General features: G+C 41.0%; 1 protein-coding gene across 1 annotated transcript in view; it reads left to right on the plus strand.

Annotated features, from left to right (window-relative positions):
* Positions 1 to 17,066, plus strand: part of NEU1 (neuraminidase 1) — a 666,555-nt gene that overhangs the window by 552,800 nt on the left and 96,689 nt on the right. The window contains exon 3 of the mRNA XM_044083272.1: positions 14,798 to 15,060. Within this exon, the coding sequence (XP_043939207.1) occupies positions 14,798 to 15,060 (263 nt within the window). The remainder of the gene's footprint in view (positions 1 to 14,797; positions 15,061 to 17,066) is intronic.

A 17,066-nucleotide genomic window follows, 5' to 3' on the forward strand; every position in this document is an offset into this window, starting at 1 on the left:
GCTGTAGGTCCTGTGGTGTAGTGTACATTATTGGTTGTGGGTGTGCTTTGCCAAAATATTATATAGGCCAAACTAAACGCCAATTGAAAATACGCATTTTAGAACATATTGGTGATGTTCGTAATGATAGGATTGATAGCCCTATTTTTGAACATTTCCATGCAACACATAATGGGTTGATTGATTTGTTGTTCTTCTGTGCTTTAGCCAAACCTAATGTACATTATGGAGCAAATTTTCAGCAGAGTTTATTAAATCTTGAAAGTAGATTTATTTTAAAGTTTGGCACTCTCAAACCCAAAGGTCTGAATTTGGAAGTAAACTTAAATATTTAGTAATAATATTTATTATTGTTTGAAATTAACATTTTGTATTCTATACTTCTATTAGTGATCCATTGTACCTGTATTGTACCTGTTTTGTACCTTTAACTCTCTGGAGCTGATTCATGTTTTTTAATTGAATTTAATTCAATTGAATTGATTGATTGTTAGGTTGCACTAGTATATAAAATGCACCTGGTGCTTTTATGTTTATTCCTTTGAAGGCTGTTGACCGGAGGTACCGGAATAAATCTGTTGTATCCTGCATCCTGTTCCTGTGGTTTGTTCTATTACTTTGCTGCTTGCTGTTGGTTGCTATCTTCTTTATCTTTCTGTCTTTGCCTTGCAGCTTGATATAGTTTCTTTGTGCCCCTTACTGAGTCACTTTCCAGAAGTTGGTAGAATGCCTCCGATGCCCTATTCTTTGCTATTGCAACTTCTTTCTTAGATTCTTTGGTTGCCAACCAGTAGTCCTTCTAGTCTGGTCAGTTTTTTCTGTCTCCCATTTCTTCCTGCACTCCTCCTTTCTTTTGATGACTTCCTGGACTTCTGCATTCCACCACCAGCTTTCCTTATGTACCTTATTTCCATACCTGGCTCAGCCACATATATTTTCTCTAGTGCTAACACTTGCTATTTTAGGTGCTGCCACTCTTCTTCAACTCCACCTATTTCTTCCTCTTCTTGGGGTGCTAAAACCCTGAGTAATTCCTTGAACTGCTGTACTTTCTCTCCAGTCAACTTCCAGGTCTTCAGCCTGATCTCTGTTGACATTAGAGCCTTCCCAACTACTTCTAACATTTGAAGCATTCTCCAAGAATAAAAATGTACTTCCAATGAAAAAACAAACATTTATTACACTAGCATCCTTCATAACAGTACTGTTCAGCATAATATTGGACCTAATATTAGCTGGTCCAAATGTATTACCTTACACTTTTTAATACTTGGTGTGAAACACATTTTTAATCAGTTAGACTGACTCTCTCTCTCCCCCTCTAACTATTCAGTAATTTCATGTTGTCTCCAATTGTTGTAATGAATCACAATGCATCTGAAATTCTCCAGGTGCAACTAACACTAGGTAAGACTGCAATCCAAATTGTGGCTTGCTACAGATCCCCCACCATGCCTCAAGATTCTCACTACACCTTTCTAAACGTACTGAAAAATATTAAGATACAACCAAACACCCTAATACTGGGTGATTTCAACTACCCTGCCATTAACTGGGAAAACTACTCTGGTACCAACTCCTTTTCCCGACGGTTCTTGGAATTCATAAATTCCAACGCCCTGGATCAACTAATCCATTGTCCCACCAGGGGCTCCAATATCCTAGACCTGGTCATTACCAACATGGGAGATAGATGCTCCACACCAGTGGTCACCCCCTCATTGATCAGGTCTGACCATAAGCAAATCACCGTTGACATCCACATCCTACCCCCACCCCCCAGTAAGGAAACCCACCTTAAAAAAACTTCTCCAAAGCCAACTTCATGCTACTGAAGTCAGAAGTGACAAACTTCACAACACCCACGCAGACGGGATCTGGAAGTTCGACTGCAGAATCCTACACTAAGGCACTGTACGAGCACATCCACTCGTGCATGAATCGCGCCATCCCAAGTAGAACCAAGATGCTCTTCTCCAAAAAAAGGAAAGCAATCTGGTGGTCCCCTGCTATAAACAAACTATACAACAGAAGGAAGAAACTGTTGCAGAAAAGAGAAAAATCCCAGGATGCAAAAAACTCCCTCACCAGCCTCAGCAAGAAGCTGAGATCCCTCACAAAATCCTCAAAAGCTAGTTACGAAAATAAAATTGCCAAAGATTCCAAAGACAACCACAAGGCATTCTATAGTTATGTCAAGAATCTAAATGGCAATGTTCAGATCTGCTCTGAGCTACAACAGAATGGCATTAAATATACTGATCCCAAGGATATTGCCAATATACTGGCATATCGATTTAGTGCCAAATTCACCCCCTCTCACTCCCTAAAGGGCCTATCTCAATACCAAAAGATTGCCAAATTCCGATAATCACGGCCACACAGGTAGAAACCGCACTCTCCAAGGCTAAGAATACAGCATCCATGCGACCAGATGACATCCCAGGCTGTGTACTACATGAGCTACAAAATTAACTGGCACCTCACCTAAGTGTCATGTTTAATCATAGCCTCAACTTTAGGCTTCGTGCCCACTGATTGGCGCACAGCTACAATTATCCTGCTCCACAAGGGAGGATCCGCCTTGGATCCTGGGAACTACCGTCCCATCAGTCTGACAAGCCTGATCTGCAAGGGCATGGAATGCATTATCATGGAACTTATAAACAAAGACACTGGCAACCTTCAAACACTGGACCCCACCCAGTTTGGGTTTGTGAAGGGTCGATCTTGTCTCCTGAATCTGATTGAGTTATTCAAATCTGTCTCCAGAGCTGTGGACGAGGGTAAGGCAGTCCACACACCTTATCTGGACCTCGCCAAGGCCTTCGACAACATCCCCCACTCTGGAATCATAGATAAACTTACTAAGCTGGGCATAAATCCCTACATCACTCGATGGGTTGCCAACTGGCTTACTGACAGAACCCAGACTGTAAAAGTAGCAGACTCCCAATCCAACTCCAGACAAGTGGAGTACCTCAGGGTTCAGTCCTGGGACCACTCTTGTTTGGCATCTACTTCTCCGAAGTACAGGCCAACACGAAGGGACTCTGGCTAACAAAGTTCGCAGATGAGTGCAAACTGGGAGCCATTATTGAATCCCGAAATGATGTGGATATTCTACAAAAGGGCCTTACAAGAACAGATGCCTGGTGCCAGAGCCCTGGGCTCAAGCTTAATGCCAAGAAATGTATAAGTTATCCCCTTTGGAAAAAAACATGTACCCATGAATTACCACATAGGTGGCAGGACACTAAACATCGAAAGTGTGATGAGAGACTTAAGGACACAAGTGGACAGTGGTCTCACTTTCGATAACCACATCGCCACAACAGTCAGGAAATCCTTCTATGTGGCACACCTCATCACTAAGGGCTTTTCATCCAGAAAAAAGGTCATTGTCCCACTGTACTCATCCCTCATTAGACCCATTATAGAGTATAATGCCCATTTGGTATGTACCTCACAAGACATCTGCAACAGCTGGAAAGGCCACAGAAATACCTCACTAAAAGAATCACAGGCCTAAAGCGGATGCCATATGCTGACCATCTAAAAAAACTCTAGCTATACTGTGTGGCATATTGTCTACTCAGAGGCGATCTCTGCTTAACATACAAGGCCATGTCAAACCCTGAGCTGTTGGACATGCTCCACTTACAGAAATCCCAATCCCTCAGAGCCACACGCTCCAGGGATCTAAACCTTGTCATCACAATGAACAAAACATGCTGGAGGGATAGGTTCCTGACCCAGAGACTCCCCATACTCTGGAATAGACTGCCCATACATGTCAAGCAGAGCACCTCATTGGCCCTTTTCAAAAGGAACCTTGATGATTGGATGGGAGGAAATTCACCCAGGGGATCATGTCAGTTGCCCTGGTAGACAGGGGTCCAGAGAAATAAATATTGTGGGAAGAAATATCCAGGGAATTGTTATGGCTAGGCTTGCGTAGGCCCTAGGGCCGATAGCCTAGTACCAACCTATGAACCCTAATTTGATAATGTTTGCATACTTTGAGATCTTCTGGGGACCTAAAACTGAGAAAGTGGAAAACACCATATATAACAAACTGAAGCCCAGGAAAGATCCATGTGGTACTTCAGTAGACATTGGGACCCAATTCTAGGCCTGGCCAAGCAGAATAATCTTCTTTTGTCTATCATACCGGCACTGATAGAACCACCTTATAATATATGGGTTCACTGTCCTCAGAATGGTATAGCAATGCTGATCCTAAAAGAGAACAGACCAGTTGAACACTGGTTGACAGCCTCTAAAAGCACAAAAGAAATGCACGAAAACAGACCAAGGAGCAGCAGAAATATCATGACCATCTTCTTCTTTCGGCTTTTCCCGGTTAGGGGTCACCACAGTGGATCACCTGTCCTCTCATGATTGGCAGTGGAGATTTACGGTGTCAAGTTGCCAGCATAGCCCAACTTTCCACAGAAGGCACACACACATGCACACACTCATGCCTAGGGCCAATTTAGAGTGTCCAATCCACCTACAGCATGTCTTTGGGATGTGGGAGGAAACCGGAGCACCCGTAGGAAACCCACGCGACCACAGGGAGGACATGCAGACTCCGCACAGAAGGCACCCCAGCCAAGGATCGAACTGGAGAACCTCTTGCTGTGAGGCAGCAATGCTAACCACTGCACCACCGCGGCCACCCTAGAAATATCATGACTATATCTATGATAATTTGTTCAGGTAGAAACAGTCTGCGAACTCCTGCAAAGCATATTCAAAAAGTCTTTGTACAAGGCATCACTGAAACTGCACAGAATGTTAGTTTACAGAACTATGACCTGAAGTGATAGACAGGTCAGACAAGGAATTACAAATAGCATATATGTTAGTTAGTTACTTATTGGCTGACTTTTGATTACCAGGAAAGTACAACTGGCTAGGTGACCAATTCCAAGTTGAATCCGCAAATTTAACTACAAAGAGCTTCAGTACGGAGCCGGGAATGTATAAAATGTTTGTCCTGCAATTACAATTTGTCTTTTTTTGTCTGGGAAAAGAAATTAAGAATCCCAGGAATTTTTTTTTTTTTTTTGCAAATCAAGATTTATAAGTTATATACTGAATGCTATCACTTTTATGTAGGAAGAACTACTGCAGAATTGCATTATAGAATTTATGAGCATATACATGTTGTAGAAGTGAAAGGTCTGAGAAAAACTTTAAAGCATGCTGGGATACATAGCAACACTAAGGTAGGTTTCTTATTCTCTGTTACTGATGAAGTAAAGAGCTTTCAAAATAGGCTCGATGCTAAAGATTTGGAATGGAGGGAATATCTGTAGCAACTTAAATTAGGGGCATGCTATTACTCTGGTTTAAATGACAGAAAGTCTTGCATTTTTAAAGGGGAAAGAAGCTCAGGTGTTACAAGAGTGATGTCATTAATTCAATGCATCACAGGCAAGGTGTCCTTGCGCTTTTTATGTAATCCGGTCGTCGGAAGTTCCGACGGCATGGTGTAATTGAATTTTCTGTCAAAATAATGTCGGGCAAAATCAAACAGACGTTTAATAGTGCGCTTGTTAAACCTAGCACAAAACCGACAACCAGTGACGTTGTGGTCTGGGCTTAGGCATGGAATACAATAGGAGTGGAAATCCTTATGAGGTATTTGCTTCCCACAAGAAATACAGTTATTAACTTTTACTGACATCGGTCTGAGGCAAGAAAAAGTTTCCTCAACAGGGTACTTAGCTTTGTAGAAGACTTCGGTTCTGGATTCGAAATGAAAATCTCAGGATTCGGCCGACCGGCACTTGTGAACTGCTTCTGCTTCGGGCACCGTGGGGCAAGAAAGACTGAAGAAAATGGCGTCGGCTGTATCTTCTATACCCCTGTCACGCTGACGTCAGGGAGGAGGCGACAGCAACCAACACCGGACCAAGACTTTGGAACTCAGGCCAACTGGGGAACCGCCTGACAGCAGGATAACCCAAGTGTAATGACTGCAGCAGTGTAACACGATGAACATCTTTGACAAATTCTGGTACCCTTGATATGTGTAAGCATGGGCTTGGGAGATGAAATAATTACAAGCAGGGGCCTTGGAAATGGATCATTTACAGGTTGCCTGTGTCCATTAGAGACACAGGTGCCAAGCCAGGGATGAATTTCATGTTCCCTATCCAATTGTCTAAGTTACACTTGAATTGGGTTAGGGAGGAAATCTGCTTCACATGGATGGGGAGCCTGTTCCAGAGATGGGGGAAAGTCTCTCCAGCAGGTCCTATTTATATCACAGGCAAGGTTTATGTCTTTAGAATGGATAATTCTGGTGCTGTTTGTTTCGTGGATATGCAGGAGGTCCATCAGAGTGGGGGGGGGGGTTGACAATGCCCTGTATGCCAAGCATACATATTCTTTCAACATCCTGTAGGAGACAGAATACAGGGATACGGCCCTGCGGCAGTCTGCATAGGACATTTTACTTACACTGTGCATTCTTTTAGTCAGAAACCTTTGTGGATGTTCCATTTGTTGGATATGTCTGGTTAGGTACATAGCAAAGGTGGCACTATACTTAATGATAGGTCTGTTGAATGCCAAGTACAGTGCAACAATGATCACCTTGGACCTAGATGCCATACTTTTGTTTATAAGTTGTGCAACATAGAATGATTTCCTCACTACTGTAGACACATCAGGGTCAAAAGCTAGATTACACTCTAGGTGTGTCCCTAAGTCCCTGACTACTCGATTAGCTCTAAGGGTGTGTTGTCAATATGAAAGTTGCAACAGTATGAAAAGACCAACTCGAAGGTAAACGGAGTCAGTAGAAAACAGCAAAATGAAAGGTTAAAACCACAGACTCCTGAAACGCTCAATACCAAATTACACTTTATTATTCCACAGAAGTTCTGTGGAATATTAAAGTGTAATTTGGTATTGAGCATTTGCAGAGTTTTTCCTTTTTGTCAGGATGATAGGTACCAGGGGTGATGACTTCCTGAAGGATAGTACTATGCATTTCTTGGCTTTTAGTTCATTGCTCTGGCACCAGCTATTTGTTTCTGTCATCCCTTCCTGGAGAAAATTTGTGTCATTGGGGGATTCAATGACCGCTCCTAATTTACAAACATCTGAAAACTTAGCCAGAGGCCACTTGACATTGGCCTTGACTTTAGAGAAGTAAATGACAGAAAGGAGCAGGCCAATGACTGATCTCTGAGGGACTCCACTTGTGACTGGCCTCTTTGTATAGGTGGACTCCCCAATTCTAACTTCCTGGATCCTGTCAGTGAGCCAGTTGGCTATCCACCAACACTTTTTTGTTCCAAACATGGAAGTTCTTCACAATTACAAACACTTAAAATACCCAAAACTGACGACGAGGCCTCTTCTAGGCCGGTCGCTGGTTCTCCGGTTTTCAGCGAGGCACCTACGCAGCCCCTGATGACCGCCTCTACAGAACAACAGGCCATCTCTGCCTCTCACGTGGAGCTGGCTGGGCCTTCGGGCGCTCTAGGTTTTCAGTTTACCGAAATTAACTTTTCAGAGGGAACTGAAGTAGCTGAGCAATCCACAGCTTCAGAGGGTGTTTTCAGACCTACCCAGTTAACCATTAAACCCTCTGCTAAGTCTAAGCCCCCCTTAAAAACAAAGAAACAGACACAGCATTCTCCAGGACAGGCTTCCATGACTAAGAAACAAATGCTAAAAATGGCCGAAGACGTTGGGGATCCCATCCCCCTCCTGATAAAAGGCCCAGACAGGATGCAGACTATGAATCTTCCGACCAGGAGTCTATTTCCTCAGATTCATCCTCGGACCTAGGATATTCTTTACCCCCCTATGAGGATTCTGATGCTGAGGAATCAATTCCATCAGCCTCCCCGCCTGAGGACTACTCCTTTGGGGAGACCCTACATACCATGAGGGAGCATTTCCATTGGGAAGGCCAGGATTACTCAGAATCCAAGAAAAGACTCGGAGACTTCCTTTTATTGCCTCAACACAGACCCCTTGCTGTTCCGCCAGTGTTAGATATTGTGGGTGATGTGCACACTGAATCCAGCTTAAGCCCTGACTCCTTACCCCCCAGCCCCAATTAAATCCGATGGATATTACAGAGTCCCTGACTCTCACAAATTTCTGTACAAAAGCCCTGTTGCTGACCCTGAAAGTATTTCTCTGGGACCCAAAGGGATTAAGGCCTCATCAGCAAAAAACCCAGTTACCTCTGACTGAGATTCCAGAGCATTAGACAGATGGGGAAAGAAAGTATATACGTCTAGCAACGAGAGCCTTGAATTGCCAGTTTCACATGCTAAAATATCAGCAATTTTTGATGTCCCAGTTGAAACAAAATATGCTTCCAGATTCAGATCCTCCTAATTTTAAAGAAATGCAGGATTTATTGCATGCAGCTGAACAAGTGGGAAAACATACTTTGCAATGTGGTTTTGATTCCTTAGAGGCCTCCTGTAGAGCAGCAGTTACAGGCTCTGTCATTGGAAGGCATGCTTGGTTAAAAGAACATACGTTACCAGATCATGTTAAGGCCAAATTGTTGGATGCACCTTTGCAGCGGGATGTGTTGTTTGGAGTTAAGGCAGAGGAGGTATTAAAGAAGATTGAGGAAAAGGCAAAATCTGTGCAAACGGTGAAAGATTTTCTTACAGGTTCAGCCTCCTCGTTTTAGCAGAAATTGGCCAACAAAGAATTGGTCCTTTCCAGTCACAGACAAACATCAAAGGGGCAGATATAGATGTCCAAGAGGTAGAGGTCAGGCTCAAGGCCCTTACGGGCCACAACAATGGGGTACACCAGGCCAGAAAGAAGGAGAAGACAGGCCTCAACCTTACAAAAAGCAGCCTCAATGACTTTCCACTACAGCTGCCAAACAGCTCTCTCTTGGCAGCACCCTTAGGAGGAAAATTGGCACTTTTCTATCACAATTGGCATTGCATCACCAAAGACAAATGGGTTCTCAACATTGTAACTCAAGGTTACAGGTTCCACTTTCCCACTCTGTCAAGGTTAAAAGGAATGCCAAATCTGCCACCAAATCAATGGGCAGAGGCTCAAAAACAAATTACAGCACTCATGGACATGAGAGCTATTCAAAAGGTACCACCACAGGATCAAGGACAAGGATTTTACTCTAGACTCTTTTTGGTTCCCAGAAAAGACAAAGCCTGGAGACCCATTCTGGACCTTTCTTCTCTAAACACTTACCTGGAGGTTCCGAAATTCAAAATGTTAACACTACAGCAGCTTCTTCCCATGCTGGGCAAGAAAGCCTGGCTCATGACTTTGGACCTCAAGGAGGCATACCTGCATGTCCCTATCAGACAAAACTGCAGAAGATACCTCAGATTTCTAGCCGGTTCAATGCACTATCAGTTCTCTGCATTGCCCTTTGGCTTATCTACTGCGCCCAGGGTCTTCACAAAGTGCCTGGCACCAGTAATTGCATTTTGCATATTTATCCATACCTGGACCACTGCCTGATTCAAGCAGAGAGCAAGGACATTCTTCTAAAGCATCTGGCGTATGTAAAAAAAGTTATTATGTTGCGTGGGGTACACGGTAAATGAAAAGAAGTCAAAACTAGTGCCCTCACAACAGCTACTATTCCTGGGTGCCAGCTTGAACACAACAGCCCAGATGGCTTGCCTTACGCCAGACAAGCAAGGACAACTGACTCAATACTTTCATTTGATGGCAACAAAGACCCAACTCCCTGTAAGAAACATTCTGCAGACCTTGGGCTACATGGCATCTTGCATACTACTAATTCCATATGCCAGACTGCATATGAGGAAACTACAATGGTACCTAAAGAGTGTATGGTCTCAGCACTGTCAAAATTTGGAAACGGTTATACCACTAATTCCTTGCCTTCAACATGAGTTTCGATGGTGGGCTCAAGCTTGTCACCTCAACAAGGGACAGCCTTTTACTCGACCCACAGCCAGGCAAACACTGACAACAGATGCATCGAATTATGCCTGGGGAGCACACATGGCAGGAAAATGTATTCAGGCCGAGTGGCCCACAGAGCAAAGACATCTCCACATCAACCAAAAAGAGATGCTAGCTGTACAAAATGCAATTATAGCTTTCAAGGACCTGCTGCATCCAGGACAACTACTACTACAGACAGACAACACCACAGTTATGTGGTACATAAGCAAGCAAGGGGGCACACATACCCCCTCTGCAGACAAGCCATGACTTTGTGGAACACAGCTCTAGACTACCAAGTTCATCTGCAAGCACAATTCGTGCCAGGAGAGAAACACACTGGCAAGACGGCCTAAGCAGAAACATCATGGACTCCCACGAATGGGAGTTGAACCCACAAATATTCAGAATGATCACACAAAAATCGTGGAGCCTGGACATAGATCTGTTTGCATCCCCAATGAACTGCCAGTTACAGGAATTCTGCACAAGGAGCTACCATCCACAAGCATGGAAAGTGGATGCCCTCTCAATTCAGCTGGAAAAACCTGCAAGTATACGCTTTCCCTCCTTTACCTCTTCTTCCAAAGGTACTCATAAAAGCCAGGCAAGAAGAGCCAAAGATGATCCTGATTGCACCAGACTGGCCACGCCAGCACTGGTACCCAATCTTAAAGAACTTAGCACAAGAACCACCCTGGATTTTGCCTCAAATCCCACAGTTGCTGACACAGCACAACAATCCGATACTTCACAGCCAGCTAAAGACCTTAAATCTAGCTGCATGGAAAATTCCTTAGTCAAGCAAGCAATGCCTCTCTGCAAAGCTGTTATGGATGTCATTCTGGAGGCCAGAAGACCCAGCACCAGGAAAGCCTACTCTGATAAATAGAAGAGATTCTGTGCCTGGAACCAAGCGCACAGCCTTGACCCTCTTGTCCCAAACATCCCTCAGATACTTCAATACTTAACTGAGATGCTGGACAAGGACCTCTTCTTCTTATCCATCAAGATCCACGCCTCAGCCATTTCTGCTCATTGCAACACGGATCCACCATTTTCTTCTAATCCTTTACTCAAACAGTACCTCAGAGGGGTTAAAAACATAAGACCGCCCCATAGAGCACCTACACCAACTTGGGACCTCAATTTTGTTTTGGAAAAATTAACTTTACCTCCTTTTGAGCCAGCTAACACAGCAGAATTAAAATAAATCTCTTGGAAAACTGCTCTGCTACTGGCAATAACATCAGCACAAAGAGTTTCAGAATTACAGGCACTAATGGCAGTGGAACCTTTCCTAATTTTCCACCAGGACAGGGTGTCTTTAAGAACTAACCCTACGTTTATGCCAAAGGTGGTATCAAGTGTGGCTCTAAACCAAACTATTCACTTGCCAACTTTTTATCCTAAACCACAGAACAAAGGGGAGAGACTACTACATTATTTGGACGTTCACAGACAGTTACGCTTCTATCTGGACAAAACCAAAGCTTTCAGAAAATCTGAGCAATTATTGGTAGCATATGCTGCAGGAGCACAGGGAAAAGCTATTTCAAAATGGATAGGACATTGTATTCGTTTCTGCTAAACTCACCATGGGAAACCTGTACCTAGCAGCATTAGATCTCACTCCACCAGGGCAACAGCCACTTCAACTGCCTACCTCAGAGGAGTACCTACCAAGGATATTTTGGAAGCAGCATGGAGTTCTGTGCATACCTTCACCAAACATTACCATTTGCCTTTATACTCCAAATCCAGAGCTGGCTTTGCCACTGCTGTGCTGCAGGGCCTTATAGCCACCCCTAATGCCTTATAGATCCAGCCTCCCTACCTCAGCTTTGGGATTCCACCCAAGTGTAATGACTGCAGCAGTGTAACACGATGAACATATTACAGTTTTGTACCTACCATAAATGTAGATGTTCGAGTGTGTACACTGCTGCAGTCCAGGTTACCCTCCCTCCTTTCCCTCTTACTTTCTGTTACTTACCTAGGTAATCTACCCTTTATTACCTATGGGAAGTATTTGCTGATAACTAAAAATGGTTGTTTGCTTTTCTTTTGTATATTTTACTAACAATTTGAATTGCCTACCTATTTGGGGGCACCTGACATCTGGGGCAAGAAAAACTGAAGAAAATGGCGTCGGCTGCATCTTGTATACCCCTGTCGCACTGACGTCAGGGAGGAGGTGACAGCAACCAACGCTGGACCAAGACTTTGGAACTCAGGCCGACTGGGGAGAACCGCCTGATGGCAGGATAACCCAAGTGTAATGACTGCAGCAGTGTTTACACTCTAACATCTACATTTATGGTAGGTACAAAACTATACTTTTTGGGATGCATGGCTAGGCTTAAAAAGGCCCGTGTGATTGTTAGCCTAGTAAACACTTATTATTATTGGCTGACTCAAAAGGTAAAATTCTTTGCTATTTAATTTGGACTAGAACATTACCACTACCATTACTATCTTTTTTCCCCTCTTCTGTCATTATTGGAGCTCTCATAGAAATTAGTGTAAGTACTCCTATTTCCTTTGCCCGTGATATTCTGCTGAATGTCCATCATGAAATCCCTTTCCTTATTGAAGTCACATGCTCACTTCTTTCTAAATGTGTCTCCTGTAGTGTTGCTATTTGCACTCTGCATTCTTAATATAATTCAATATTCTTACTTTTTTGTGCATACCTCTGATACCATTTATGTTCCAAAATAATATGTTTAGTGTAGCCATTATTATAAGAAGTTATTATTCCCACCTATTGTATATAACAGGATTTTTAAATGTCTGTTTCCAGCATTTGTGTTATATGCGCCCACTAATGTTGGCAGGTTGATCTTTTATCTAGTTGTTTATTGTCATCTCTATTTGAACCTAAGTCACATTTTGCAAGACTTTTTTGTTTTAATAAACTCTCAAAACAAAAAAAAAAATACCTCCTTAACCTTTTAACATATATAAACACACACAACTGTGTACATCTTCATATAGTGAAATTTAACACTCCTGATAGGTACAGTTGTCCCAAGTTGACAGCGGCACCCGCAGGCATTAACTAAACTAAAGTTAAGGTTATCCTTGCTGAACCACATTATAACCTGTGCTCCTACTTAACAGTAATTGCTGTCTGTTCTTGACTTAACTTTATTTCCCGCCCAGATGTGAAAAAAAAGCATATGTGCTTTCAGAAATCATTAACTGTTAGCATTAAGAAATAGCACACTGGCTGTCTTTAATGCATTTACTAGAACACTGTTTAATTTAGTTGAATTTAGTGTTTAGTTACCAGAAAAGCTGCTCTTATTCCCTTCCAATAATTTCAAACTTTATTTTTTACTGAGCTGCTTGTATGTTTACCTTTTCAATTTTCCTTTTTTCAGTAGACAATGTACGGACCTCTCAGTGTATTGTCTTCACCTTTATTCAGCATGTTTTCATGGAAACAAGAACAGAATGTACTTCTCCACTAACGCTGAACATTTATTTACTAAAGGAAAATTGTTCATAATGTTGTGGTCTCCCATTTAAAAAAAATACTTGCTTAAACAATACCCCTGTCAATTGATTAAGCCAGGGACATTAATCCAGATTTTCACCTATGCAAAAGTGAAAGAAAATATTTAAGTTCTACATATAATATAATGTGATATAATATAACATAATATACTGTAATGTAATGTAATATATTGTATTCAGTGGACTTTCACACCCCAACCCCACCCCCTACACCCCATTAACACAAGCATGTTTTTGGCCAGTCTTTAGTCTCCTTTTACTTTGTAATGTCTACATCTCTTAAAAGTAAAAAGAGAAAAAAAGTACTTGTTTACTTTAGTATCTCCATCACATACAACCACTAAAAATGATTTACTATAATATATAACGTGTACTTCAAATCATGAAATATTTTATACTGATACTCTTAAAGATCAATAATTGTTTTACATACAGTTACTTTCTTTTTTTCCCTTTTAGTGCCCTTCCAAACATCAGTGACATTAAGTAGGCCACATGTCTGTCAGTCTTGCCACAAATTTAACAAAGTTAACAAATATCCAGTCTTTCTCGGCCTCTTTTTCTTGTAAAGCCATATTTCACAAATGTGATTAATCCTTTTGAAGTGTCACATTAATTCACTAATTTCAGTGTTGCTGGTCTTCTTCCTGTTCATCTATTCTCCCAACCCCCGACTCCGGTTCAAATCTAATGTACTACCGATTGTTCTAATCGACTCCTGTGCTTTTTTTTCTGTCTCTCAAGCATTTTTCTTAAGAACATTGGAAAAAAATTCACTGGCGAAGTCTCTTTATGAGCTTTATTATCAGAAGAATGAGAAGCAGAGTCCCCTTATAACTGATTTATCTTATTTGAAAATAAATCCAGGTACTGTAAAAAAAAAAAAAAACTAGCCTTTTGAGATGTATTCTTTTCTTGCCATATCTAAATTTTTGTAATCTTATCTGTAGTTTTTTTCCTGCCCTAAAAGTCTTCATACATTGTACAGTAATTTTGGCTTTCATTTCCAAATACATTTCTTTACATACATTATATATTGCTATGACTCATTGCTTTATTTGGGTTTCTACAAGATTAGTCAACTACCACATATTGCCTGTAGATGAAAAGTAATGAGAAATATTTTATAGTAATATCCATGTGAGAGGAATGGAGTTGTATAATTTTTGTAACTCTTGACTGTTACAAGTGGTTGAACCTTGTCAGAAATCTGCACCCTTTAAAAAGAACCGCCCTAGATAAAAAAGATAAAAATAAAACAGTGCATTATCAGGACAATAATGATTCCTTTATTTATTCATATTAATTAATATTTCAGGTGCTACGTGGAAGCCAACAGAGTTTATTGTAGATGACGGGGATGTCCCAGATGGCCTAAATCTAGGAGCAGTGGTAGTGGATGAGGAGAAAGATATTATCTTTATCGTGTACTCACTATGCGCCCACTACTACATGTGCAATGTGTCAAGCACCATGTTAATAGCCAGTCTGGATGATGGAATTACCTGGACCAGACCTCGGAACCTGTCCAAAGAGATAGGCACAAAGATGTTTTGTGCTGGACCGGGATATGGCATACAAGTAAGTCATAATGCGTACACATAGACATAACAACTAAGGAGCTGCTCCAGCTACCAGTAGAATAAGCTGGGATGGTGTCAGAAAAGAGAAAAATAGTTATAGCTCTGAATGTACATGTTGGCCGTTAACAGATGCTGCTTATATTATTTTGCATCATTCTCTTTTTTTTTATTGTGCATCGTGTTTTCTATGACCAGATGGATACCAGCTTTTAAATAATTTTAATTGTTATGGTTATTTTTCTTGCCCATAAATTTAAATATGTGCCCTTTCCAATATTATTAGGAACTACAAAATCCAAAGAAATGTTCTTAAATAGCCATTTCTTATGGGATTCTCATCCCACATTTTCTTGGGGTAGGAGCATCATGATAGATTTGAATAATGTTAACCTTGTAAAAAGTGACATCTCTGAAGTTAAATTACCATAAGCAGTTTACCCCGGAGACACCATCCATTTCTCTTTAATGTATTTGTTTAAAAAAAGCTCTCTAAAGCATAGTGTAGTTTTATGAAGCTTTCCATAGCAGGCATCTTGCATTTTCTTGTTTTCTTAAGTGGTAAAAAAGGCATTGGACTAGCTAAGCACACTCATTTTGATACTAATAAATGTAGACAATAATGTGCAACTAATAACCTAAAAAAGGTGCTGTTTGGAAAGTCCACGGACCACGGTGTAATAATCCTTTATTCCAAACGCAGATATTAACACTTACAATTCCCAATACGATTTCATCTACCAAGACTTCATCAGATAACCCCATTCAACAACCAACAAGTCCTTGAATACCCCAAAGAATTACAAATTCAACCAATAAAAGCTTGACATCAATTCCCAATGTAATAAAATGTGTAAAAAAGTAAAAGAAACAAAAGCACCATTTTCAAACATTCATTTATTACCAGCGGCCTTTAGTATATAAAAAATATATTAAAAATATATAAATATTAAAAAGTACTATAATAAATAATTGTATTAAAATATATAAAGCATGACATAAAATATGTTTAAAAACATTTCATTCAGCATAAAAAACTAATGCAATGCTACCCTCTAGTGGCTCATATTACATCATACAGCTTTTACAATTTGGCTGCTCTTAACTTCAGTAATGGTACCAGGGAAATACTCTCATTAAGACCAGGGTATCTCTCAGCATCCAAGAAAACCTGCCAGTACAACTTGCGATATTCACGACTGGTTTCCCACCCATCCATTTCTCTTTAATGTATTTGTTTAAAAAAAGCTGTCTAAAGCATAGTGTAGTTTTTATGAAGCTTTCCATAGCACGCATCTTACATTTTCTTGTTTTCTTAAGTAGTAAAAAAGGCATTGGACTAGCTAAGCACACTCATTTTGATACTAATAAGTGTAGACAATAATGTGCAACTCATTTCCACTGTTTGTTTATTCTGAAATTACAGCATCTCAGAGGAGATACAGCAGTCATGGATTTAGTGTAAGTACCAGGGGTGTAGAGAGTGCAGGATGGGGGAAAGAATTTGTGTAAAAATGTTTTTACATTGAAACAAGTTTATTTTATTTTATTTTTTTTACTGATTAAAGGGAACCCAAATAGACCTGACCAGTAATTCAACTTGTTAGCCATGTACTGGAAAATAGTCTGTATCCTCTTCTTTCCCCAGCAGTGCAGTAACAAATACATATTTTTCCACCTGGCTTTATCTTTCAATTCTCCCAGATGTACAACAAAAGCTGCCATCTTCATTTGAAATTCATTGCCTAAAGTCCTCAGTGTCATGTTCCTTTGTACTGTTAGTCTCTGCAGGCTGGTCTTTAAGCAAAGCATCCTCCTTAACATCATGGGAATCCAAAGACTTGATGTACTTCAGTAATTTCCCATTCAACTGTTGTATCTCTTGTGTGGCATTTTCCAAAGACTGATTAGCTGACATCACAAGGTCAGTGGTGGATCCAGTACATCATTAGCAGAAATGGCTTCCATCTTGCAATCACATTCAGAGACTGTCAAGAAAATACTGAT

The sequence above is a fragment of the Protopterus annectens genome, chromosome 9.part0, assembly GCF_019279795.1.
Source record: "Protopterus annectens isolate FY-2018-M chromosome 9.part0, PAN1.0, whole genome shotgun sequence".
In the NCBI taxonomy this organism is placed as follows: Eukaryota; Metazoa; Chordata; order Ceratodontiformes; family Protopteridae; genus Protopterus; species Protopterus annectens.